We start from the raw sequence: 26,028 nt of genomic DNA, 5'->3' as shown, positions 1-26,028 counted from the left end.
TGGGTATAACAGTATGTGTACTTGTGCACACACACACACACACACACACACACAGAGACACATACTCTGAAACACCATTAAGATGGCTCAGCAGGTAAAGGCACTTGCTAAGTAAGTTTGGAGACCAGAGTTCAATCTCTGGGACCCATGTAAATGTGGAAGCGGACAAAGCTATCTTCTGACTGCCACACATGCCCTAGCATGCACACCTACACATATGTATCATGAGTGCTTGTGTAAGTGTACATACACCCCCACCCCAATATATGAAAATGGTCACTTAGACGCTGAAGAATTAAAGCCTGGCAGCGTGGTGCATGTCTGTAACTTTGGAGGTAGATACAGGGCTGCCGTGATGCTGAAACAAACCAGCTAAGGCAGGTAGTGATGTCCGCCTTTAAGTCTTGTTTAGGCAGCCATGTTGGTGAAATTTCAGGGGTGCGGGAGACAGTCTCACAGAAACCTTCCTGTTCCTCTGGCTCTTACAATATTTCCACCCCTTTTTCTGCCACGATCCCAGAGCCTTAGGTGCAGGAGTTATGTGATAGGTTTATTAGTTTGACCTGAGCTCCACAACTCTGCGTTGTGACTGGTTGTGGTATTCTGCAGTGGTTTCCATTTGTTGCTAAGGGAAGTTCCTTTGATGAGGGGTGAGAACTACACTTATCTGTGTGTAAAAAGACAAATATTTAGAATGTAGTCAGAGACTGAGCTAGTTCCATAAAGTGGTATTTGTAGGTTCTCTTCCAAGATCCATGACTTCACCAGCCCTGGGTTTCAGGTACCAAACATGATTTCCCTCTTGTTGAGAGGTCTTAAATCCAATACAGAGCTGTTGGCTCCTTTGCAAGCTTGCATGGCATAGTCAGTAGCCATGGCGGCTATTCCTCTGTGTCCTGTGTCTCAGGTGCACAGCGTCTTCAGCAGTAGGGATTTATCTTTCACTTCTAGGCGTCAAGCAAGGCCAATAACTATAGCCTATGGCATTTGAGGAGTGTCACAGGCAACAACTCCAATGAGGGCTTCTTATACCTGGTGCTGGGACTTTTGTTAGCTGGCTGGTGGCTTCTGGGAAGAGCACTGCTAACCCAGATGGGGAAATTACATTTAATCTGTATTTGCGTATGTATGCAGACTGACACGCACTATAGGTATTTCCGGTAGGTAGTGGTATGACTTCCTTGCAAAAATCTTCATTCATCCTTACTGTTACTTAAACTCCCCTCCCTAATTAAAGCCCCCATATAATGTATTTTGATCATATCCCATTATTCTTTTATGCCCTTCCACTCCCACTGACCATCCTCTTCCCAAGCCCTCCCCCTCAATTTTATGTATTTTTGTGTGTGTCTCACTGAGTTTAATCTGGGTTGCCTGCATAAGCAGAGGTGGGCTTGAGCAAGAGCAGAAAAATGAACCCTCCTAGGTGCATTTGGAACATTTTAAAAAATTGGCCATACCTGGACACAAAACAAGTTTCTAAAGGTTTCTAGTGGGTAGAAATAGATGGCAGGCATTTTCATTAGTTTTCAAAAGCTACAGTAACAAGTGATCACAAAGCCAGTCCTTTAAAACAGAAACTTATTATTTCATAGTTCACCAAGTATGCGTGCACGTGTGTGTTTATGTGTATGTGTGTGTGGGTATGTTTTGAGACAGGTTTCTCTGTGTAGCCTTGGCTGTCCTGGACTCACTTTGTAGACCAGGCTGAACTTGAACTCAGAGAGATCCACCTGCCTCTGCCTCCCTGAGTTCTGGGATTACAGACCTGCAGTGCCCAGCTCAGTCTCAAGATTCTTAACCACAACTACAAAGACCCCTTTTCATGTAAAGTGACATATCATAGGGCAGTGCCTGAGGGCTGTTATTCAGCACACCACAGTAATGACACACTCTGTACTAAGCTGTGTTCTCAGTACTTCAAAGGCATTGCTTGATGCTTTTAAGACAGGAGACAGGTACTGCTTCCATCTTTTGGGTGGCCTGGCTGAGGCAGAGGCTTCAACAGCCCATCTGAGCTCATCAGTTTGCAGCTCGTTGGGCTTTTAACAGAAGCTGTTTAGCCTTTATTTTCAAATTCCAGGTTTACAGGAAATTCACAAGCAGTACAATTTACAAATACTTTCAGCTAGACTCTCCACATGTTAATGCTCTGTGTTATCACTCTCTCTGCATGTATTTTAGTGTTTTTGTTTTGATTTTGGGGTATCTTGTTGCACATACAATGTCCCATTCTCCCTGAAGAATATCACAGCACACTTAAAAAGGAGGGTGGGGTGGCAGTGTGTTTATCAAGTCACCGAAGCATAATTATCCAAACTTGCGAAGCTAATTTGCTGACCTGTACTCAAATTGTATCAGCAGTCTTGTGTTAAATTGAGTAATATCACATAGGATCTAATATGGGATTACATGCCGTATGCCATTGTCACATCTCTTTAGGTTCATGAGGTTTGTATTGAGAGAGTTGGAAAGCGGCAATAGGGGTGGATATGATCATATTTCTATTATGTGTATGTATGAAATTCTAAAAGAAGCCAAACAAACCCAAAAACCAAACCATAATCTTGCTATGTAGCCCAGGCTGGCATCAAATAGGTCATACTTGCAATACAGGTCAGCAGTAAAGCATTAACAATAGAATGCCTGAGGCCCTTGGTTCAGTCTCCAGTACCATCAAGAGCAAAACTATAAACATTAACTCAAAAGAGAATCAGGAGGTTGTCTTTAGCCTTTAATTCAAGCACTTGTAAGGTAGAGGTAGGATTCCAAGACCAAGGCAATCCTCTGGTACAAAGCTAGTTTGAGGCCAGCATGGGATACGTGAGACCTAGCTTGGGTGAGAACAGAAAATATAAAGTTGTCAACAGGAGAGGAGCCATGTTGACAAAGATGGAGCAGGAGCAGCCTCGGCAAGAGTACATAGCAGCCTGGCTGAATTCTTGGATACTGATATGGAAGAGCCACAGTCAGATCCCAGCATTGAGACCCCTCTGAGTCAAAAGACATTTTTAGACTTGTGGAAACTACTTTCCCTCCAAGAACGCTCCGTCCACTTGCGGCCATTTGATTCCAAGGAAGATCTGCGCCAGCCCCAGATATTACAACTTGGTTAGGAGGCCCAGGTGAAGCCCTCCAGGTGTCAGCAGCTCCTGCAGCAGAGGACCCTGTAAGTGAGGCTCCTGCACCAGCCACTCCCTGGCACCTGACATCTTCTACCCCCTTTCCCCAAACTTTCCAGGGTTACTGTAGTTTGTCTGGGCTTCCTGCACTCAGGGACAGCCAAATCTGTCACATGCATGTACTCCTCTTCCCTCAATAAGGTATTCTACCAGCTGACAAAGACATACCCTGTGCAGGTGTGGGTCAACTTCATACCTCCACCTGGCACCTGTGTCCATGCCATGGCCACCTACAAGATCTCACGACATATGGCAGACCTGCCCTCACCATGAGCCCTGCTCTGACGGAGACGGCCTGCCTGGCTCTTATCCAAGCACAAAGGAAATTCGCATGCTGAGTATGTGGACAGGCAGACATTTCAGCAGTGCGGTGGTACCGTATGAACAGGCTGAGGTTGGCTCTAACTGTACCACCATCCACTACATGTACAGAGCTCCTGCATGGGGGCCATGACCCATCTGACTGTCCTTAGCATCACCACACTAGAAGACAGCAGTGGGAACCTGCTAGGATGGAACAGCTTTGAGGTTCGTGCTTATGTCTGTCCTGGGAGGGACCATTATACAGAGGAAAAAAAAAATTCTGAAAAAAGGGAGAACCTTGCCCAGAGCTGCCCTAAGAGAGTGCTAAGCGAGCACTGTCCACCAGCAGTGTCCACTAAGCTCCCCTCCCCAGCCAGAGAGAAAACTACTTGATGGAAAAGATTTAACCCTTAAGATCCGTGGACGTGAATGATTCGAGATATTCCAAGAACTGAACGAGGCCTTGGAATTCAAGGATGCTCAGGCTGCAGAGGAGTCGGGAGACAGCAGAGCTCACTCCAGCTACCTGAAGACAAGGACGGCCAGTCTACCTCCCCTTATAAAAATCTAATGATCAAGAGAGAGGAGCCTGACTCAGACTGACACCTTCTACTTCCTCCCACCTCAGTCCCTCCTATCATTTTACTTGGGTGCTTGAACCCCTGCTCACATTGATCTGTCATCATGTATCTGGGGAGGATGATGGGATGCAGCGGCATGAAGGCTTGGAGGAAGAAATTCTTGTAGGTGGGGTTGGAGTTTACACTTGGCGATGGGCAGTGGTGATGGCTCTGCCAATTCTGCCTGAGTTTACTTTCTCCCAATTTGAATAGACACATCTATAAAATGTTATCAGTATACCTACTTCTCAGGACTTCTAAGAGTTGACAAAATAATGTTTGTACCTTCCCCTGCCTTTTATAACCTTGTTGCTAGGACTCAGCCCCCTCGGGGAGTGCTGGTTCATAGTCTGAGTTGGGGAGTGGGTTGGTAGTTTCCTGGTCTCTGCTGGGCCAGCAAAATCCTACCCAGTCCCTTGTTGGCACCTAAAATAAAATCTTACCCCCCCCAATACCCTGTAGGATACATCTTGGGCTCTCGTAGGGTCCCTATCCAACAAGATCCATTTTCTTTCCACCCTGTGCTCAGGATCAGTTTCTTCTAACCCTGCAAAGCCTGTCTGGAAATGCCAAACCTTTTCCTCTTTTGTACCCCTTTTTATGTATCAATTTCTTATTTTACAATAAAATTTGTTATCACTCGATCAATCAAGTTGTCAGTAGAAAGCTGAACTTTGTGATTCTACAAAATAAGCTTCACTGTTTAAATGACTTCAAGCACATGGTTTTAGTAAAACTTTTCTTTTCAAGGTACTTACTTGAAATTTATTTTTGCCTGTTATTACTTTCATCCTGGAGTATTAAACACAAAAGAATGTTTGACACACTGAAGCAACTAAAGCCAAAACAGGGAAGTTCTGAAGATGCCAAAGAATCTCCAGCTAGGATTACAGCTACCTTCTATGGGAAACAGATTTTGTACCCCACAGTTGTTTTCCTAGCTGGTGAAACTAGCAATCTGAAATATTTCAACACTTCAATCAATTAAACATTTTAAGTAGGCTGGTGGACGTTCAAACTAGGAATTGAAGCCTATGCACACAGTGACTGTCCGTACTGCATTCTGCAGCATGTGCACGCTCTGACACTGTCATCAGCCTGAGCTTACTTTAAGGCAGTGTAGCTCGGGCTTTAGTTTCCACCATCACAAATACACTTTCATTCAACACCATGGTTACGTCATTCTTTATTAAAAGCAGATATAGAAATTCTAATGGGACATTAACTTCGAACAAGTTTCCGTGATTGATCACTACCATAGAAGGAGTCATCCCAAGCGAGCAGTTCGGGTGCAGTGGAGACATAAAGAGGGCTGGCTGTGCATGCAGGCTGCTTTGCTGGGTTTCAGTGGTACCACAGGATGTCTTTGGTCTTGATGTTCACTTTTGCCCACTCACCTTTACATTTCAGTCTCACAAGTATTCAATATTTACAAACATTTGAATAGAGCAGACACAGTATGTGTTATAAGAATAACATTTTGTGCACTTATGTGTGAGAAACAACTCTGTATTTTAATTCTCTTTGTCTTAGCTACTTTTGAGAATAGTTCCATATAAATACATGAGCTGGAACATACATTTAGAAAACCTTACAGAAATCCACATAAACTGCATTGTGTCCATCCATTAAAAAAAAAAAAAAAAAAAAATCAACTAAGCCTCCTTCCCTCTGACGCTAAGCAAATAAAAAATTAGGTAGTCATTAAACTGTCCAGTAGGTTCCAGACAAAATATAAGGTGATCATTGGCATTCTGGGCCAGAGGGATTCTGTGTCTACCTCTGTCATTCCAGGATTTGTTCCTTTCTGTCAAAGTGGTCTATACATTTGGTAAAAGTATTTATGTTAAACTTCAAATTACTCCTACTTGTATTCAGAATATATGTTAGGAGCCTCTAAAACAAGTTTGTTTTCCTCCAATTACGCCATGTTAGTAATTACTGAGACAACAGCAGAGACTCTGGGAACAGCCAGGCGTGTGCAGGCCCAACTCTCTGGCCAAGGGGCTCAGTGGCTCATCAGCGTTTAGTTCTTCTTAGTTTTCTTCAGAAAGCGATTCCGCAGAGACTTGTTGAGACCCATGGTTATTTTAAAATAAATCCAACGAGGCAAGATTGAGCTTATTAAGCCCTAGGGAAAGAAATGGGGGAGATAGATAAGCACAGGCCACAACTGAGCTAACGCGAACGCAAGTAGAGCCTATCAGCCACCTTCCATTCTCCACACAGTCATTACAGAGATTAAAGTTCTGAAGCACACCGTTTGAAATCAAGTATGTCTTTTTTTTAGAATTGAAGATGTGGACCACTTTGTCTGGCAAAGTATATGTCTTGATTTTAAGAGATGATATAAAAAGAAAGGCCCAAACTGGAAAATATGGTCAAGATTTAGGAATGTACATACCAAGAGGGCGTGGATCACATATCCAGTGGTTCGGGACTGCAAGCCTACTGTTTTTATTGCAGACTTCACAAATGTCTCTGCAGAGGGCTTATCCAAAGTTGGCTTCTGTATTTTTGCCAGCTTTGTAGCTACATAGAATGGCAGGACACTCTAGAAACATGTAAAACAAAACAAAACATGCCACTGATTAGGAAGGTACCAACTCAGAACTGAGAATGATGCCTGCCTGCCTGTTGGTAGTAGTAGAAGCATCCTCATGAAATCTAGAGTTTGTATCTTTAGAGAAGTGGGGAGAGACATGCTACTGCCTAAAGTCAACTTCACAGAACATATAACAGCAAAATTATGAACTGTAATACAATGATGACCTGTTGGTGAAATAGAAATAGAGGCTGGGAAACATGAGGATAGGCAGAAGCAACGATTTCTGAACCTTTAAAAGGAAAGCACGGAGCTGAGGCTCAGGGTATTCTTCCTGGCAGTCAAGTGGGACTCTGCTGTGCGGTCAAGCAGCACTGAGTTTCTGGTGTCTGACGGGGACAACTTTGCTCTATCACGCCTGGTGAGTTACGCTTGTTCTATGAGCTTTTGTCCCTCAAAAGGAAACATTTCACCTTCCTAGCCTTCAGCCACCACTTCTCTTCTCTGGTGTCTTAATGTCCTGTTTCTGTGAAGACAGAACCCCATCTTTTTTGCTCCCTTCTGTTTTGGGAAGAGAGGGTATAATAATAAGGAAATAGCCTGGGTGACTAGATGTTGCTTGACAGGACAGGTGTAAGGTGGAAATCCAGACATGAGCATTTCTAGGCATTTTATGAATGCTAGGCTCTCAACTGCATATGCGCCCTGTGGTCCGGGTGTGATGCAACACAGAGCACAAGGAACCCCTATTGTAATGAGTTCTGGGAGTCACGATGAAAAAGGTTCCTATGTGGTTCAAAAGACCTCAGGTGTACAGTAGCACACCAAACACTTGTTCCCCTCACAAGTGTGAAAAGAAAGGTCCATTGACCTGAGGTCCATTATCAATGCTAATTAAACAAACAAACAAACAAAACAGTTCAACATATAGTTAAAATGAATGGAAAAAAAATCTTAAGTTACAAATAAAGCTCCCGTCTTTCACACTTTAAATTCTTTTCTACTGAGACTCTGGGGTTTTATATATATTTGTATTTTTAAAAAAACATTTCAAGTATAAGTCAAAGAATACAGCTCACCATCCTTAGTGTGTGAGCTGAATCTTCAACCCCTCTATTAAAAGCCCGAACCACAAAGATCTAACTGGTGCCATTCTCCATCTTCCTCGCCCTTGCAGGAGGCAAACCCCACAGTAAGTATCCAGTCACCACAGCCCACCAACAGCTGGGATGACTGATTATGTAATCTGACTTCTGAGGATTTCTTTATTGGAAATATTAGTATACATCTCTTTTTAATGAGCAAATGTTTTGTCAAGTCTTTAGTCCATTTTCTTCCATCAGAATGAAGGCAGGCTGGGGAAGGCTCAGGTAGACAGACTGTGAATGGTATAAACTCTGACAGCAGGTAAAAACATGGACGTGCACAGCTTTCCTCATCTTTTTTTTCCTGGAGAACACAGTCTACAAGGGGTGCTGGGAAGTCTTGAACTCCAGAGATAAGCCAGTCTGTAACTATGCCTTTAACGTATGCAGAATGATCTGCACTTTTCTTTCATCCACCCTTTTGCTCTCTCAGAATACATAAGCAGCATAAACTGTACTATTCTGATATTGCAGAATTCAGTTGCACTGCCTGACTGAACCACATGGTGGCACCACAAGATAACCCATGGCTTCAGGGTTCAGCTAGCCTATGGTAGGGTTCTGAAGGAGCCTCCAGCTATGGGGGGCAGGGACAGACAGGCCTGGGCAGAATTCCTAGTCAAGTTATATCTTCCCAGCTAAGAAATGGAAATTCTAGGCTGGAAGGTTTGTGTATGTCACCTGGATATAAAATCAAGGTGGCTATTAGTGGCCTAGTGAAGTATGAAGGATTCAGAAACCAAACAGCTTTAGAACTAGGCCCTAAAGGAAGTAGAGGAGTCAGCTAGGTAAAGAGGTAAAAAAAACAGGAGCAGAGAAGAAGAGCTGTGAAGAGCAAGGCATTTTCAGGGTACTGCAAAGAGTGTGGTACAGTCGAAAAGAAGACAAAACAAGTACCAGGCAAGTTCTAGAACACAAGCTCAAGAAGGCGGCTGTCTCCACCTCCATTCTCAGCACTGAGAACATGATACACAGCCGGGCAGTGAAGACCTACTGAAGACAGGACAGACCAGCACTTCACATGCACAAGACTGAACAGTACCGAGGCCCTTTCCAATGAGGCAACATTTTAAATATTCTGAAGCTTAAGTAACATTATCTGCCTCAACAAAGCAAACCTATTGATGTAGATGTGAAGGGTACTAAAGGAATATGTAAAGATAATGGAAAAGTACAGACATTTTTTTTTACATCAAAAGTCACCAAAGTAAATACATGCTCAAGAAACAATAATTAATCCATCTTCTGCCTATGCAGGAAAACACTATGGTAAAAATCAGAAATATACCTATACTTTAACAAAGTTTTTCAATAGAATTAAACTTGAAAGTCATTTACGCTCAACAAGTCACCAGTCAACAAGTCCCTCAGAAACAGTGTGACCCTGACAGCCACAGCTGTGGGCAAGTATTCTGATTTCCAAATTTAGAATCTCAAACTGAAAAAAATTAGTTAGGCCATAAGGCAAACGCTGGTGCTGCTGTGTCTCTCCTCAGCTTATTAAAGAAGGGCCTGGAGACCACAATGTGGTATGCTGTTTTCCACTTATTTGCTGGAGTAGACTGCTTGGACTATGGGCTTCATAGAGACGTGCTGTGGAGTCTTGGTTCAGGGCAGGAAAGGCACTACATCTGGATGCCACGGCGAGTGCAAAGAAGGATGCCCGAAGCCACATGTCAAATGTGTAAGAGTCAAACATTGAGTCTTGGAACTCCACATGGCAGAGCCAACTGTGAACTAAATAAGCCTTCTCAAACCTAAAAATGATCAGAACTTGCCATGATAGTGCTTAGGGGAAATGAGAATCAAGAGGAAGCAGGCTTTTGCTCTTTTGAACAAGAGTCCACATGTGGCATCTAAGTTTGTGCTGTCTCTAGATTCATGTGGTCCTTTGCTGTTTCCTCACCTTTCTTCTGGTCCAGCAAATTAAACAGCATAACAAAGACAACTCTAGGGCAGTTTCAGCATTAGGCTGGCAGCAGTCAGCACAGTCATTTGTCTCTTGTTGAGTCTGAAGCTGGCCAATGGGCTTCAGGAATTTGCCTGTCTTTCCTTCTTTCCCCAGAGCTGGGGTTAAAGGCACATGCCACTGTGCCCAGCCTTATTTCACGCTGAATGAGCTATCTCTCCAGCCCATACACATTGTTAAGGCAGAGGCTGTGGCTCCTATAAGGTTAGGGAAACTTGACTTCTTTTAAATCTGTGTCTTCATTTATTGAAACCTCAGGACTTGAAAAGCTCCAGAAGACATGAATGACTAAACACATACATTGTAGTTTGGCTACTTGCACTTCTCTACTTGTAGATATGAACTCTCATAAAAACCTCAAGACGTTCTAAAAGTACTGAATCAAGAGCCAGACGTGGTGGCACACGTCTTTAATCCCAGCGCTCGGGAGACAGAGGCAGGCGAATCTCATGAGTTTGAGGCCAACCTGGTCTACAAAGCAAGTTCTGGGACAGCCATGACTATACACAGAAATCCTGTATTGAAAAACAGAAAAAAAAAAAAAACAAAAAAAAAAACACATTCTGAGTGAAGTATCCCAGAAGGAGAAAGACAAACTTGGTATATACTCGCTTATATAGACCTACAAGACATGATAAACATAATGAAATCTACACACCTAAAGAAGATAATCAAGAAAGTGGACACAGGGAAAGGTGATTAATCCTCATTTAGAAAGACAAATGGGATGTTCATTGAACTTATGACAGGAGTCTACCACAAAAGGCATCTGAAAGACTCTACCTAGCAGTGTTTCAAAGCAGACACTAAGACTCATAACCAAACCCTCGGCAGAGTGCAGGGAATCATATGAAAGAAGGGAAGTTAGTATGATATGGAAAGGATAGGAGCTCTACAAGGACCAAATATATCCGGGCACAGGGTCTTTTCTGAGACTGACACTCAACCAAGGACCATCTATGGATATAACCTAGAACTTCTGCTCGGATGTGGCCTGTGGCAGCTCAGTAACCAAGTAGTTTTCCAAAGTAAGGGGAACACGGACTATTTCTAACAGGATCTCAAGGGCAGGCTGTTTGACACCCCCCCCCCCAGGGGAGGAGCAGTCTGTTAGGCCACAGAGGAGGACTTTGCAGCCAGCCCTGAAGATACCTGATAAAACAGGGTCAGATGAAAGGGGAGGAGGTCCTCCCCTATCAGGGGACTTGGAAAGGGGCAGGGAGGAGACCAGGGAGGGAGTGTGGGGCTGGGGAGGGAATGAGGGAGCGGGATACAGCTGGGACACAGAGTTAACAAAATGTAACTAAAAAGAAAAATAAAATAAAATAAAATAAAAAAGTCTAAAAAAAAAAAAACAGGAAAAAAAAAGTACTGAATCAAAGGAATCTTCCTGAAGATTGATGTGTCTGAATCAGAAATAAATTTTAGCATTTCAGCTCAGTACTGTGTGCACAAAGAAGATCTTAAATACACTCTGGGTAACTACTGATCCTGCAAAGAACCTGCCTTCAAACATGTGGAATGTGTGTGTATGCTAATCTTCACTGAACAAAAGGGAAAACTGAAACTACACAACCCCCATCTAACAATGTACTTGAATGTATCCTAAAAGACATTTAGGCACTTAGGATATAAACATGTACAAAAACAGAGGCTCTGATTTTACAGAGGGATGTGGGCAAAAGACACTGATGGTGGAGGCTATTTCTGCAATTAGGTTATCAAGAAAGGGCTCTCAGATAACGTCATATATAAGAAATATTCTAACCAAAGAGACGGAAGCTAGCCCAGAGATATCTGATTGCAGAGCCTTTTAAACTGAGGTGAACAGCCAAGGTGCAAATCAAAGCACCATGGGTCATAAAACTCAAGAGTTTACTCTGAAGGATGTGGGTAAGTGAAATGACTGGATTTTGCTTTATCAACTCTGGCTACAGAGACAGACAATAGGGCCTATCAGTAAGGACAACAGTAGGGGGATGCTCTAGTTAGTGATACTACTGCTGTGATAAAAACCGTGACCAAAAGCAACTTGCGGAGGAAAGGGTTTATTTCAGCTTACAGTTTTAGTCCGTCCATCATCAGGGGAGTCAGGGTAGGAACCCAAGCAGGGCAGGAACCTAGAGGCAGGAATGCAAGCAGAAGCCCTACAGGAATGCTGCTTATTGGCTTACTGATCAGCCTGCTTTCTTATAGCACCAAGGATCATCAACCCAAAAGCAGCATTTCTCAGTGTGAGGTGCCCCAACTCCTGCCCCCATCACTCATCAATCTAGTGGTGCATTTTCTCAAGTGAGAAAAATTTCCCAAATGACTCTAGCTGAGTCAAATGTCACATGATTATCTAGCATTGGTGGTCAGATAGGAAGATGATCCATAGTAACATACAATGCCACCTGAAATTAAAGCAGAGCAGTGATGTCATGAAAGGCAGCCAGACTGGACACATCTTCAGAATAGACTTGATTCAGTGATCTGATGAACCGCATTTCAGATAAGAAAGAGTCAGTAGGATAATAGGGGAAGAAGGTGACTAGCCCTGGTTGAAATCAGACCAACCTGAACTCAAACCTGGCTTGCGGTATACTACCTACAGTACAGAACCTATAGTACAGAACCCTGATCCAAACCCCCAATCCCAGTGCAGATGGGGGCAACTGCAGCTCTTTACTACATTAGGAAGAAGATCAAATAAATAGGCTCAGTGTGAGAGCTGAGCTCTAGCATGTACTAGCAATTCTCTTCCAAGTTACCTAATGCTTGTACGGTCACAAGCAAGGTGAAAAGAACCTGCCTCAATCTCTATGCCCTGTGAGAGGTCTATCAACAGCAAGTCCAGAGAAGACCTGCCTGTGGAGAAGCCATCTGGGGACCTTCATCCTCTGGACACATGGCGTTCCTTCCAGACCCTAGTTAGGTGGGTCTTCTTGCAAAGGATTAAAGCAGAAGAGCAAAGGGGAATAAAACAAAACAAAACCTGTGTCATCACTGGCAACAATGGAGATTTAGCTGGTTAGAGTCCATTTTCTCACAGTTGGTACAGTTATATTTCCAGTGAGAATCCTGCATCACTTTATATTTCTATTTGGACTCCATGTGGACCAACGACATTTCATTACCTCTGTTAGTGTTGGTAGTAATTAACAAGAAAAATGGATGGGGTTTTCTGTTTTCAATATGTATTCATTATAATAATGAATTTTTTTACACAATTTATTCACTTTGTATCCTGGTTGTAGCCCTTCCCTCACCTCCTCCCAGTTCTACCCGGTTCTTTCCCTTTTGCCTCCTAGCCCTTTCCCTAGTTCACTGATAGGTGAACTCCTCCTCCCCGACTGTCTCTTTTCAATTTTGATAGCTGTTTCTCAATATTTTCTGGCTCTTTGAACCTCAAGAGATTTATGTGATTACTATAAGCAACAACATTTTGACAAACCTTGAAGTGTATTTATTTGTTTTTTGTCTAAATTTGTCTCGGTTGTATTCTAAATCTCACAGAAGCCAAATCCTTTCTGATCAAAAACACATTTTAAAGTGCACTAATGATCAGCTCTCATCTCAAAGACTGTATGGCAGTAGCTGCACTGGCTTCTTCATGGTGTTCAGTGGATTCTTTTGAGTCACTCAGATGAGAAAATCCACTTCAAGGCAGCAGAAACCTACAGCTGGGTTCTCCAGGTTAATGCTTCCCATTCTGCTTCCTCCTTTCCTGTCACACAGGGTGAGGTAAGAAAACCCTAGGGGTCAATTTCCGTTGACAACTGATCTCTCGGTTTGTAACATTTCGGTACTATTTTCCCAGGTTCAGGAGAAGAGCTGCATGGTGCAGAAGACACCAATATTGAGCACCAAGGACTGCAGCCCTCGGCCTTGGAGTTATTCAAGCTGAGGTCAGTAAACTTCCCTACACTTTCCTCCACTTGCTGAGATGCAGAGCCTCCGTCAGCTTCTACAGTACTGTCACTATAGGGAACCATCGCACTCCTCTGTTTTCTTGCTCACTGTCTTTCTTTCTTGCTATTATATTCCCAACGTTACACCAAAAATTACATTTTACATACTTCCTGACTGAAGAGATCTGAAACATAATACAGAGACCTTTTGTTTTGGCCCATGATTGGTAACGTGTTTAAATACCTGTCTACTATCTCGTGTGCCTTGAGGCAGGAATTTTTAGTCTTATTTACCTTTTGTTATCTTACTTCTGACAAACAGCAGACACTTACGACTTTAGGCAGGTCATTCCAATCTGTGACATGGGGTCAGGTTAATATCAAGCTCAAATGAGGTAATAAAGACTGAGCACGAGGCATACTGTAGGTGCTTCATAAATGCATGTTACTACTGTTTCTTGTCTCGCTTTTCTATACATACTATCACTCCCCAGTTTTTGATTATCTTTACATATGCCACACCACTCACATACCTCATTTGCCTTCAGAAGTTGGAAATTAAGGCTCAAAGCTATATCGAAATTTTGCTTTGCATTTCCCTGATGACTAAGAACATTGAACATTTCTTTAAGTGTTTCTCTGCCATTCTATATTCCTCTACAGAGAATTCTCTGTTTAGCTCTGTACCCCATTTTTAATTTGGGTTATTTGATTTGTTGCTTTTTAACTTCTTCACTTCTTTATATATTCTGGATATCAGCCCTCTGTCAGATAGAGGGTTGGTGAAGATCCTTTCTCAGTCTGTAGGTGGTCATTTTGATTTGATGACAGTGTCCTTTGCTTTACAGAAACTTTTTAGTTTCTTTTTATTGAGGACCCATTTATTGATTGTTGATCTTAGAGTCTGTGCTGTTGGTGTTCTGTTCAGGAAGTTGTCTCCTGTGCCAATGAGTTCTAGGCTCTTCCCCATATTTTCTTCTAACAGATTTAGTGTGTCTGGTTTTATGTTGAGGTCTTTGATCCACTTGGATTTTAGTTTTGTGCAGGGTGATAAATATGGATCTATTTGCATTTTTCTACATGTAGACATCTAGTTAGACCAGCACCATTTGTTGAAGATGCTATCTTTTTTTCCATTGTATGGTTTTGGCTTCTTTGTCAAAAATCAAGTATCTGTAGGTGTGCGGGTTTATTTCTAGGTCTTCTATTCAATTCCATTGATTCACCATTCTGTTTCTATGCCAGTACCATGCAGTTTTTATTACTATTGCTCTGTAGCACAGCTTGAGATCAGGGATGGAAATGCCTCCAGATGATCTGATTTCACCTTACACCCATCAGAATAGTTAAGATCAAGAAACTCAAGTGACAATATATGCTGGAGAGGATGTGGAGAAAGGGGAAACCCTCCTCCATTGCTAGTGAGAATGTAAACTTGTACAACCACTTTGGAATTCAATCTGGCACTTTCTCAGACAATTAGGAATAGTTCTTCCTCAAGATCCACCTATACCATTCCTAGGCATCTATCCAAAATATGCTCAAGTATACAACAAGGACATTTTCTCAACCATGTTCATAGCAGCTTTATTCGTAATAGCCAGAACCTGGAAACAATCCAGGTGTCCCTTAAAGGAGGAATGGATACAGAAATTGTGGTATATTTACAGAATGGAATATTACTCAGGTATTTAAACCAAGGAAATCATGAAATTTGCAGACAAATAGTGAGAACCAGAAGAGATCATTCTGAGTGAGGTATCCCAAAAACAGAAAGACACACATGATATATACTCACTTATAAGTGGATATTAGCCGTATAATATATGATAAACATGGTAAAATCTGTACACCTAAAGAAGCTAAGCAAGAAGGAGGGCCCTGGGTAAGATGATCAATCCTCACTCAGAAAGGCAAATGGGACGGACATTGGAAGAGGGAGGAAACAGGACAGAAGCCTACCACAGAGGGCTTCAGAAAGACTCTGTCCAGCAGCATATCAAAGCAGATGCTGAGACTCATAACCAAACTTTGGGTAGAGTGCAGGGAATCTTATGAGAAAAAAAAAAAAAAAAAAAAAGACTTGGAAGGGACAGGAGCTCCACAAGGAGAGCAACAGAACCAAGAAATCTGGGACCAGGGGTCTTTTTTGAGACTGATACTCCAACCAAGGACCATCCATGGAGATGACATAGAACCCTTGAACAGATATAGCCCATGGCAACTCAGTATCCAAGTGGGTTCCCTAGTAATGGGAACAGGGACTGTCTCTGACATGAACTCAGGGGCTGGCTCTGAGGGGAGAGCAGCCTTACTAGGCCACAGAGAAAGACAATGCAGACAGTCCTGATGAGACCCGATAGATTAGGGTCAAATGGAAGGGGAGGAGGACCTCCCTATCAGTGCACTTGGAGAGGGGCATGGGAGGACATGAGGGGGGGGAGGGAGGATAGGAAGGGAATGAGGGAGGGGGCTACAACTGAAACACAAAGTGAAAACTGTAATTAATATAAAAAATAAAATAAAAATAAAAAAGAAATTTTGCATAGGTCAGATGACCACTGAGCAGTGACAGAAGAACTCATAATCTCAGTCTGCTGACTCTGAGCTCATTGTCTTTTCCTCACTGTCTCTAAGTACACAGGTTATAAATGAATTTACACAAGGCTAGATGGACCAGGAAAGCACTGAAGTCCCATGTGTTCATGGAGACTTTTGACTATGGCTTTAAAATGACTAAAATCCAGATGAACTAACTCTTCAGAAGGCAAGTTTGTGATGAAAGAGTATAGGATGCTAAATTTAAGGTAAATGTCTAAGGAAGTAGGATATTTGCATACATTGAAGAGTCTCCCAAATAACAGCTTATTAGTGTAATATACAGAGACCCCCATCTTCCCATGTAGCATCCTAAGGATACAGCAGTACATCCCTCCTGTTATAAATGGAAAAGCATAACCTGAATCTAACTACAAGTATGTGTCAGATGAGCCCTAAGTGAGGGATGCTCTAAACAGAAGAGTTGGGAAGAGTGCTGTGCTCATGTCAGTGGCACAGGAGTGACAAGGGTCCAGACTGAAAGAAACACAAGAAAGAGGTGACTAGAATACCTGATTCTAGACTGAAGGCTTTGCTATAGTAGAAAATATTACTTGAAAGATATAGCTCAGTGGCAGAGCACTTGCCTAGAAGACTACATTCAATCCCCAGCACCAGCAAAACAAAGGACACTGTAAAAGAGTATTAGAGGTCTGGGTGTGATGATGCATGCTTACAATCCCAGCACACCAAAGGCAAAGGGAGGAGGACCGAGTTCAAGGTCAGCCTGGGCTGCATAGTGTGGCCTTGTCTCAAAAAGGAATGAATAGATAAGTAAAAATGAACAGATAAATAAAAACAAATAAAACATTGAGCACAGATGTTCTAGTCAATAACATATCAACATTCAATCTCAAGTTGTTAACTCTTATAGTTAAATAAGGACAGCATTGTTTTTCAGATGTACACTCATGAATTTGAGGCAAAAAATATATGCAATGATAGATGGAGTCAAACAACAACAAAATGAAATCTGGGCAAATGCATGAGGGTGTATGCATAAGTTCCCTTTGCCTCTTCCCCACAGGCCTTCAACTGTAAAATAATAATGATGATAATAATAATAGTGAGAACATTAGCAATGCTGAGGCAGTAAGTTCAGGAACACACTGAAGTCTGGAAGCGATGGTGGCTTTAAAATTCCAGCAGTGAGGTGGCAGAGGCAGCTGCATCTTTGTGAGTTCAAAGGTAGCCTAGCCTATATTGTAAGACACTGTCTCAACAAAACAAAAAAGGCAGTTTGGTGAGTAGGCCAGGCAGCAGTGGACAGAGGCATGTGAGGCCCAGGGAAGCAGAAGGGAATCATAATCGAGTGTCTAGGCCTTAAATAAGGACTCAGGGACAAACGGTGGTTGGAGGAAACGTGGAACAGACCTGAAGAGGAGTTAGTCATGGGTACCTTAAAGGGCAGAGCATGTAGAGGACAGTACGAGGTCTACTCTAGCCTCAACATAGGTAGGCAAGAACATGATGGCCTTGTGTGGTCTGACTTCAATACTAAGCTTCAGGCATAGCCAACTGAGGACAGTGAGAGAAGCCACCAGTACCTGACCTGTGTGTTAACAAGGTTACAGGATCTGTGCATTAATGAGATGACCCACGAAATATGGGATGAAATAGAAGGTGCAGCAAGCCATTCAATCTCTTCCCCCTGTCACTAATCTGGAAGACAGAAAGACCACCCAGAAAAAAGCAGGTAAGTTTTGGCTCAACATGGGCTCTCTCTGCTTCACACAGTGCCCTGGGATCTATTCCCACAGTAAGACAGCCATGTTTTTCGTCATGACCATGAATTTTCCTTTTCTTAACAATTCATTCTAAATTTAGATCTCAAGTGAATGGTAGTAGGAAAGACAATGATGTATGAAATTAAATAATTTAACATTTATTAATGGAAACAATACAAATACAATACAAATAAAATCATAATAAAATATTTCAGAAGGCAAATACTATTTGCTTTGAGGTGGTTTCTAATCCAATCAGGTTAATACTGGGAGAGAATCCATGGAGACTACCTTTTAGGGAAAAAGGCTGTGAAAGTGAGCAAAAGGATAGTTGTGATTACTACCCAGACTGTTTTCCTTGTTTACACAGCAATGCTAGCTACTTCATGTCACTGAAACACAGGCAGTTTTCAGCAACAGCCACCAGGGTACCTGCCAGAGGACTTTTAGAGTTCCTACTGAGTCTTGGTGGGTTTTAAAAATGAGGAGCAGTACTGTTAGGCCACAGAGGACTTTGCAGCCAGTCCTGAAAATACCTGACAAAACGGAGTCATATGAAAGGGGAGGAGGTCCTCCCTATCAATGGACTTGGAAAGGGGCAGGGAGGAGATGAGGGAGGGAGGGTGGGATTGGGGAGGGAATGAGGGATACAGCTGGGATACAGAATTAACAAAATGTAACTAATGAGAAAAATAAAATTAAAAAAATAAATAAATAAAAGACTAAAATAACAGGTTCACCGGAAAAAACAACCGTGTAACATTGAGTGGCACAGGAGCCTCACCTCCTACCAGTGTTACTGGCTTCCTTGTGACCAAAACACAATCTCAGGGCAATTCCAGTTACCAGCATCAGAAATGGTCTCATCATAGACAGATATAAAATTCAGGGTTCTACAAAACCCACGATGCAGCCTACAAATATAGGTAGCTAAGAATTAAGCAACAACAAGTAAGTGGTCAGCAGTTATTCCTACGAAGTAAGCTAAGGAAAGGGCTTCGAGGAAGTAAACTTTTTGTGGAACTTGAAGGGAAATTTATCTTTCCCTTCATCGCGATAGGTGACTTGCCTCTAATATTGCTGAAAATAAAAAGGCTTAGAAAGCCAGCTAGATATCCTTATCCCCATCTTGATTACATATATAAAACAGCGGCAACAAGCAGCCTAGCACCTTCTGGTTTCAACATTTCCTAAGCACAGATGGGTCAAGTAGCCTAGTGGTAAGAACAGGTGCTCTAACAACAAATGGACCTGGATTGGAGTCCTGGATCAACATGGGAAAACAGGTTAACTGTCTTAACACAACCCTACTCTGTGCTGTGTGAAAAGGGCCTAAGATAACACACTAAGTGAGCTGATTACAGAAGACAAAGCATTGTATGACTCTATTCACAGGATGGACTAAGAACAGGTAACGTCAGGGAGACAGAAAATAAAAGGGTGGTTGCCAGGGGCTGGGGGAAAGAGAAAGGAGGGTTAGTGTTTAATGGTCTACAATTTCAGTTTGGAGAGATGAAGAAAAGTTCTAGAGGAATGGTGTCAGTGATTGTCCAATGGTGAATATATTCATGGCACTGAGCTGCATGCTTACAGATGTTGAAACACTAAGTTCTATGATATCTATTTTCTACCACAATTTTAAAGAGTCAGACTGTCTCAAAATAAACTGTGAGAATTCACAATAATGATGCTTCAACTGTTAATATTTAGTTCTAGTTCAGGTATCCTAATTAAAAATTTGAGGGAGTAATTTTTAAAAATCTAGACCTAAGAGCATAAGGGAAAAGAAACCATGTCTCTAAGGGAGTGCTCACGTCACAATTGCTTACCGAGGAATGTGATTTTCTTTCGTTGCCAAGACAGCAACTGTTGCTGTGGAAACCACACAAAAACAGGGCTACTTAACTGAAACAAACTCCACTTACTTGCACAAAGATGCCCTTGCTCTTATACTCCTCGTGGAGGCACTGAGAGAAGAAATCTACAAAAGCCTAGGAGGGAGGTAGGAGGGAGAAAGAAAACACATATATTACATCAAACTGCCTGGAGTGTAGCCATGGAAACAACAAAATAATAAATTAACCATTTAACACTACTGTTTCTAGTCATTCCTTTCACTTCAAATGCAGAAGAGACAAAAACGCCTTAAAACCTTAGGAGATTTTTCTGCCATAAATGACATTATCTTACCAAAAGTAATATTTAGCCCAATTTTTGAGTTAATGAGAAAAGAGTCCCTCCCAAAAAATTATTTCCCAAAGAACAGAAATTTTTTTTCATTATATAACGAAGGATTTAATTCTATTTTCTACTTGCCACTCTAGCAGAAACCCAGAGAAGTGTCTATGATCTGAGAAGTGAAGGCAAGAGCCCACCTGATAATGCAACTGTGAAGCTATCTGTAAACCATGCAGGCCATGGTTTTCAAATGTGGACTCTGTATCAGGCTTAAAATGCCAAGTTCAATAACAACCCATTGAAGGTCTCCATTGGGAATAGTCTACATCCACGGAGATTTCCAGATAGGGAATTCTAAGATAAGATGTTGATTACACATGTTGATAATACGTTCTGGCCACAGAGAAAACAGGTAGATCAGGGGGGCTGAGGTGCTGTGCAGGACTCAGAAGACAGCAATGACTAAGTTTTCTCAATGAAAAGGTGTGTTTTGCACTTTTCCTTCTCTGATATAGTGTAAGTTCTTATTATGTATTATGGTTTACTTATTTTCCCCAAAGCCTTGCTTAATTTCAACAACTAAAATGATCATTTTTCCCCCTTCAGAATGTTTTCCAAGCTTTAATGAAGCAAATGTAGTTGGGGCTATTGACCTGTAGATATGAGAAGATGCAGTTTATCTTAGTGGTAATTGTGAATAAGTGAATGACAGCATTGTACGATGACATACAGTTCTGGAAAATTCCTACAACACTCAAGAAATAATGACAGTATCTGGAGTTCTGGATGATGTGGCAGTATATTCACTCTGCCTTTGGTCTATTTCTTATCTGCTGAGTGTATCTGTGGCGCTGGAAGGATGCACTTCCTTGTTGTGTGAAGTTGACTTGTTCATGTTACCAACATTCTCACTTTAGGCTCATTAGCATCAGGTTCTAATCATCTGGGTGGACTGGTGTAGGCTAGGTCTCTACAGAAAGCATAAGTGTCCCTGTTAAAATCAGTAAAATACTAGGGAACAAAATCAGAGTTTTAGTGGCTCTGACCACTGACAATCCACTTCTAAGACTAGTTCCATCTGTGACACTCCAGAAAACCATGTGAGGCATCTTCCTGTCCTTGGTCAACTGAAAAACTAGAAAGCATAGCATTTCAAGCACGTTAAAGCTACATTAACTGCCCAGACTAAAAATCACCCCTCAGTCTTATATTGACATAATTTTAGTGCAATGCTCCTCACCTTGGTTGCAGAGTAGATAGTCAACAGTGGAACCGGGACCATGCCAGAGGCAGAAGAGATGTTGAGAATCACCCCTTTAGACCTAGAATTGAAAACACAGCACATAAAGTGGGGGAAATCATATGTACATCTGCTTGTGAGTTACAGTCGAGACAGAACAACAAGGCTGCTGCTCTAGCACTCATCTCCCTGCCTCTCATGAGCATTTGGTATGTCTGGCCAGTGAATGAAGCATAACTCAATGAACTAAAAATAGCTCTTCTTTATGATGAGCTCATTTCCCAGTCTTACTAATCCTAAGCATAACTGGATCAGCTAGATAGTCTCCTTTAGTTGTCTCTATACTTTGTGAGGTCCTCTGTGGCCACAGTATCAGAAATTCTTACCTACATGGGAGAGGGGAGCAACATGTGGAATTATGACTTCAGAAATATGAAAACTAGCTACCAACTTGTCCTCTCAAATCCATACTCATTTGTTTTTACAGCACTGGGAATGGAACCTAGAGTCTTATGTACGCCAGGCAAGTGCTCTACTATTGACCTACAACCTCAGCCCAGCCCTCTTCTTCAGCCACTGAAATCTGGTCCTAGCCCCCATCTCAGGAAGTTCGCTCCTCAGTTTCCTCCCCTCTACATAGTCTGTCTCTGTTCTATATGTGGATTTCTATTCCTAAGTCCTGTTTGTATTCACAATTTAGCGGAAAGAGAAGAAACCCAGAACCCTTTTATGTAAAACATAAAACAGCACGAGACGACACATGATTAAATGGCATATATGAGTCATTTTAGATATAAATCTGAAGAGAAATAATTCCCAAAGGTCAGCATTCCATCTGCTGGCCTTCAGGCAAGACGTCACTGTGACCATCAAAGAGAAGTCTGGACCCTCTGCCTCATGGGTGTTACCAGAATCTACTTAGTTGTTTATAAAACAGAAGTCCTTACTAGTAATATACACTTTCCTAAGCAGTGAAACCCACTAACATCTTGGCGATCAAAATAAAATTTCAAATTTAAGCAGGATAAAGAATTTTTTATGTTAAAATGAACTAACATGTTAGTTACATCATCCTTATATTGGTATCTCCTTTTTTAAGGCAAAAAATTGTTTGTTTGTTTTTTAAATCAGGAGTTAGAAACCAGCCCTTTCAGTTAAAAAAAAAAAAAAAGGCAAATTAGCAATAAATACCTCGCAATTTCATTTTCTACACCTATAAACAATTCCCGTCACGAAAGCAGAACAAAACAATCTTTTATTACAATCAAATATTGCTCCTTTGATAAAAATGGAATAAGAACCACATCTTCAAAATTATTATTTTAGGGTGCTGAAAATATTCTCCAATTAGACTATACTGACAGCTGCCCAGCTCTGAATGTGCTGAAAATGACTGAACTGCATAATTTAAAGAGATATATAGTTTACAGCATGTAAAACAAGCCAGCAAATCTGTAAAACACAAGAAATCTGTTTCTATTAGAACACACAGCCTTTTGGCTGGGTGGGATGCCACGGAGGTGGACACAAAGGGCTGTGGCTACTCTGGCAAAGCACACTTCCCGCGGAGCAACTCCAAGCTCACAGTCACTCCACATCAAGCTTTACCCAGGAACTGCTGCTCTGTCTTCAAGAATACAGTGGAAGGACAGAAAGCCTGTTTAAAGTAGATGCGGGCAGTGCTGTCCCTGAAGCTACAGCCTGCTACCACCGCTTAGAACCAGACTCTGACCCATTACAATCAGCTAGCTGGAGTGGCTGCACATGTCCTTGAAAAAAACCCTCACATTTTCTGTTACTCACAAATGAAATATAAAATTGAAGGTAAAGGTTAAGGTTTAATGCTATGACTTCAACAGAAGAAAAATCATTTAAAGATAATAAAAGCCCCTTTCCCATTTTACAAAATATCAATAATCCAACATGTCACAATAATGTAGTCACTCTGTAATTGATACACTTCTTAAGGTAACTAAAATCTTCGTTTCACAAAAACTCTCTTGTGACTGGAAATTTCTAGGAGTTGGGGAAACTGCATACTGAATGTTTTTGCAAAATTCTGGGTTCGGTTCCCAGAACCCACATGGCAGCTCCCAGCTCCCAGTGAGTAACCCCAGTGCTAGAGAATCAGTGCCTTTTCTGGCTACATGTAGTGAATAGGCTTGTATAAGGAAACATGTCCATATAAATTAAATTTAAAAATCAAAAAAAAAAGAAGAAAAAGAAAAAATAAGGGAGAGAAGAAAGAAGAATATTAGTAGTGAGTAGAGCTATTCAGTCAAAAATTTCAAGTACTTTATAAAAACAAACTATTTATATTTCAAAATACATCAAAACATATTTAAGCCTGTCAGAGTGCTTTTTAAAATGAGAATATACTAGATGTGAGTAAATAACTACAGAGCCAACACTTGTATAATTGTATCTAACTGACAGCAGAGAAAGTGTCCCACCTATCAATCTGTCTCACTGTTGAGAACACACATATTTGTTTAGCAAAGACCTTCCTATGATCCCTCCCATAACAACATTCAAAGCTCTCTTCTCCAAGGAAAAAATAATTCTGTTTGCCTGCATTCGAACACTAGGATGCCCTACAACAATCCCTATAATGTGCATCTCCTTACATAGAAATGGGGTGAACATTTGGATCTGTGGGGCACAAAAGACTCATCTTTACAATCAACTACTTTGTCTAGCTCTAATCCTTCATCTAAGCAGAATTAGTGACGTCAAACTAGTTTCCATGGCACAGCCGGGCTCATGACAACTCTGTTATATCAAGCAGAAGGGCAAAATAGGCTACGCTTAATTGCACACAGAGACAAACATAAGCCAAGCTGGTTAATCTCTCATTTTCTGAGGCTTGGGAACAATGGAAGCACATTAAAAATTTCTGCTGAAGTTCCGTTATTGAAGACCTGTTCTGCTCATACTTCAGCACATTTCCTAGTTTGTTGTGACAACATCATATACACAAATAAAGCAACATTTTCTGTGATGCAATATTTGTAACTGATCTCACAGCTTACTTGCTAGCTATCATGTGATGGTGCCTTGGAGATCATTGAGAATCTACCAGAACTAAAATGCTTCAGAAACAAAGCACAATAATTAACTCCACTTTAGGACATACCTCTTCAACTCAACAGTCACCTCCTTTATTAGTCCTATCAGAAGCCAATTAATAGGCTTGTCCAGCCCTTTAAAACTAAGCAACTTTTATTTACAGCTTCCTTACAGCTATGCTCTCTAGGATTCCCTTAGACTTGGGCAACTCCTCATGAGACTCCTCATGTGGATTTTTAAAAATTGCCAAGCTTTTGTTCTACAAATGCGTCACTATTCTACCCCTGAAGCATCCCTGACCCCACCTCTATAGAAACACTGATGCTGTGAAGGAATAACAGTCTCCTTTGAAAGAAGTCACTGATTCTGACCTGACTCAGGAAACCTCAGCAGTGCCCCACCCTGCAGCAGAGAAAGGAGGGGACCCAGATGGTCAGTCAGTGTAGACTGCTAACCAGACAGAGTGGTGGCTACAGACTCCATCTCATTCCTTTACATTTCTATTACACATGATAGAGGACAGAAGTGCAGTCTTACAGGGTCATTAGAGAGTTTTCTAGGCTTAGACAGAAAAGAGAAATTGGTGTAGACAGCTCTCTAATTGACTCCTAAGAACAGAGAAACTATCAAAACAGTGCTCAGTGTCAGAGAAGAATCATGGAACATGGGGTCAGATAAATACAATTAGAACAAGCAATCAAATTCTCACACTATACAAATACCATTTTGTTGAAAAAAGTTTGCAAACATTTAGCACATGAAAGAGAATTACCTGCCCTAAAACGCCATAACATGTCATAATTCCACCTTAAGCAGTACAATATGAAAGAGACTATTTTTAGCCTTTCCATGGTTGTTATGGCAACCACCTCCTGGCTCCAGCTGTACACAATGTTTATCATTCCAGGGAAGTAAAGAGAGCAAGGTTCCCGATAATGTAATTATGCATTTCCTATATGTATGGTGATAACACCTTAGTCTGGTTACTGATACTTGTTTAGTGATAGTTGGCTTGCTCTAGAAGGTTTAAAAAAATCTCATACTCAGTGACAAAATCACTGAAAGGGAGGAGGGAAAAGAAACCAACGACAAATGTTCTTTCTAAAGGACACTGCTGTTACTCAATGAGAATACCAATCCTATGGAAACTACCATAGAAATAGGTCACTTTGGGGAGGTGTAAAGAAAAGCTAGAATGAAGCCACTTATAAGGTATTAGTGAGACCACCCTCAGACATCTACTTACTTGGAGCTTTTCCTTCCTTTTGGCAAACAACTGACATTTCTGCCCTCCCTTGCAGTAAGTTGCAGCTTGTGACAGATGGGAGTTCAGAACAACAGAACGTGCTATGCACTCCTTCTAGGGCTGACCCATGACACCTCCCCTAAACTCATCCTGCTTCTCTTCCTTTACCTGTTAGCTGGGTGAAGAACCATTAAGACCTTCAAGACTCAAGACAAAGCCCCTAGATGGAGGAGCCCAAGATTCCTGAAGGACTAGGCAGAGAAGTAAAGGGAAATAAATCTTTCCTCTGATAAGAAATGATAGGTTGGGGGGG

At 41.7% G+C, this 26,028-nt stretch overlaps 1 protein-coding gene and 1 pseudogene across 1 annotated transcript in view; one reads left to right on the top strand and one right to left on the bottom strand.

Moving 5' to 3' along the window:
- The first annotated feature begins 2,954 nt into the window (after positions 1-2,954).
- LOC129674632 (cellular tumor antigen p53-like) lies at positions 2,955-4,088 on the top strand (annotated as a pseudogene).
- Positions 4,089-5,274: 1,186 nt separating this feature from the next.
- Hsd17b12 (hydroxysteroid 17-beta dehydrogenase 12) overlaps positions 5,275-26,028 on the bottom strand; it is a 93,342-nt gene continuing 72,588 nt past the window's right edge. Inside the window, exons 7-10 of the mRNA XM_055602925.1 lie at positions 21,401-21,482; positions 19,908-19,973; positions 6,510-6,659; positions 5,275-6,236 (exon numbers count right to left, since the gene is read on the bottom strand). Coding sequence (XP_055458900.1) covers positions 6,132-6,236; positions 6,510-6,659; positions 19,908-19,973; positions 21,401-21,482 — 403 coding nt within the window. The 3' untranslated portion in view covers positions 5,275-6,131. The remainder of the gene's footprint in view (positions 6,237-6,509; positions 6,660-19,907; positions 19,974-21,400; positions 21,483-26,028) is intronic.

Source organism: Psammomys obesus, unplaced genomic scaffold, assembly GCF_907164565.1.
Source record: "Psammomys obesus unplaced genomic scaffold, mPsaObe1.curated_primary_1811, whole genome shotgun sequence".
NCBI lineage: Eukaryota > Metazoa > Chordata > Mammalia > Rodentia > Muridae > Psammomys > Psammomys obesus.
The sequence above is the reverse complement of the archived record's forward strand: the minus strand, read 5'-3'. Positions and strand labels throughout refer to the sequence as shown.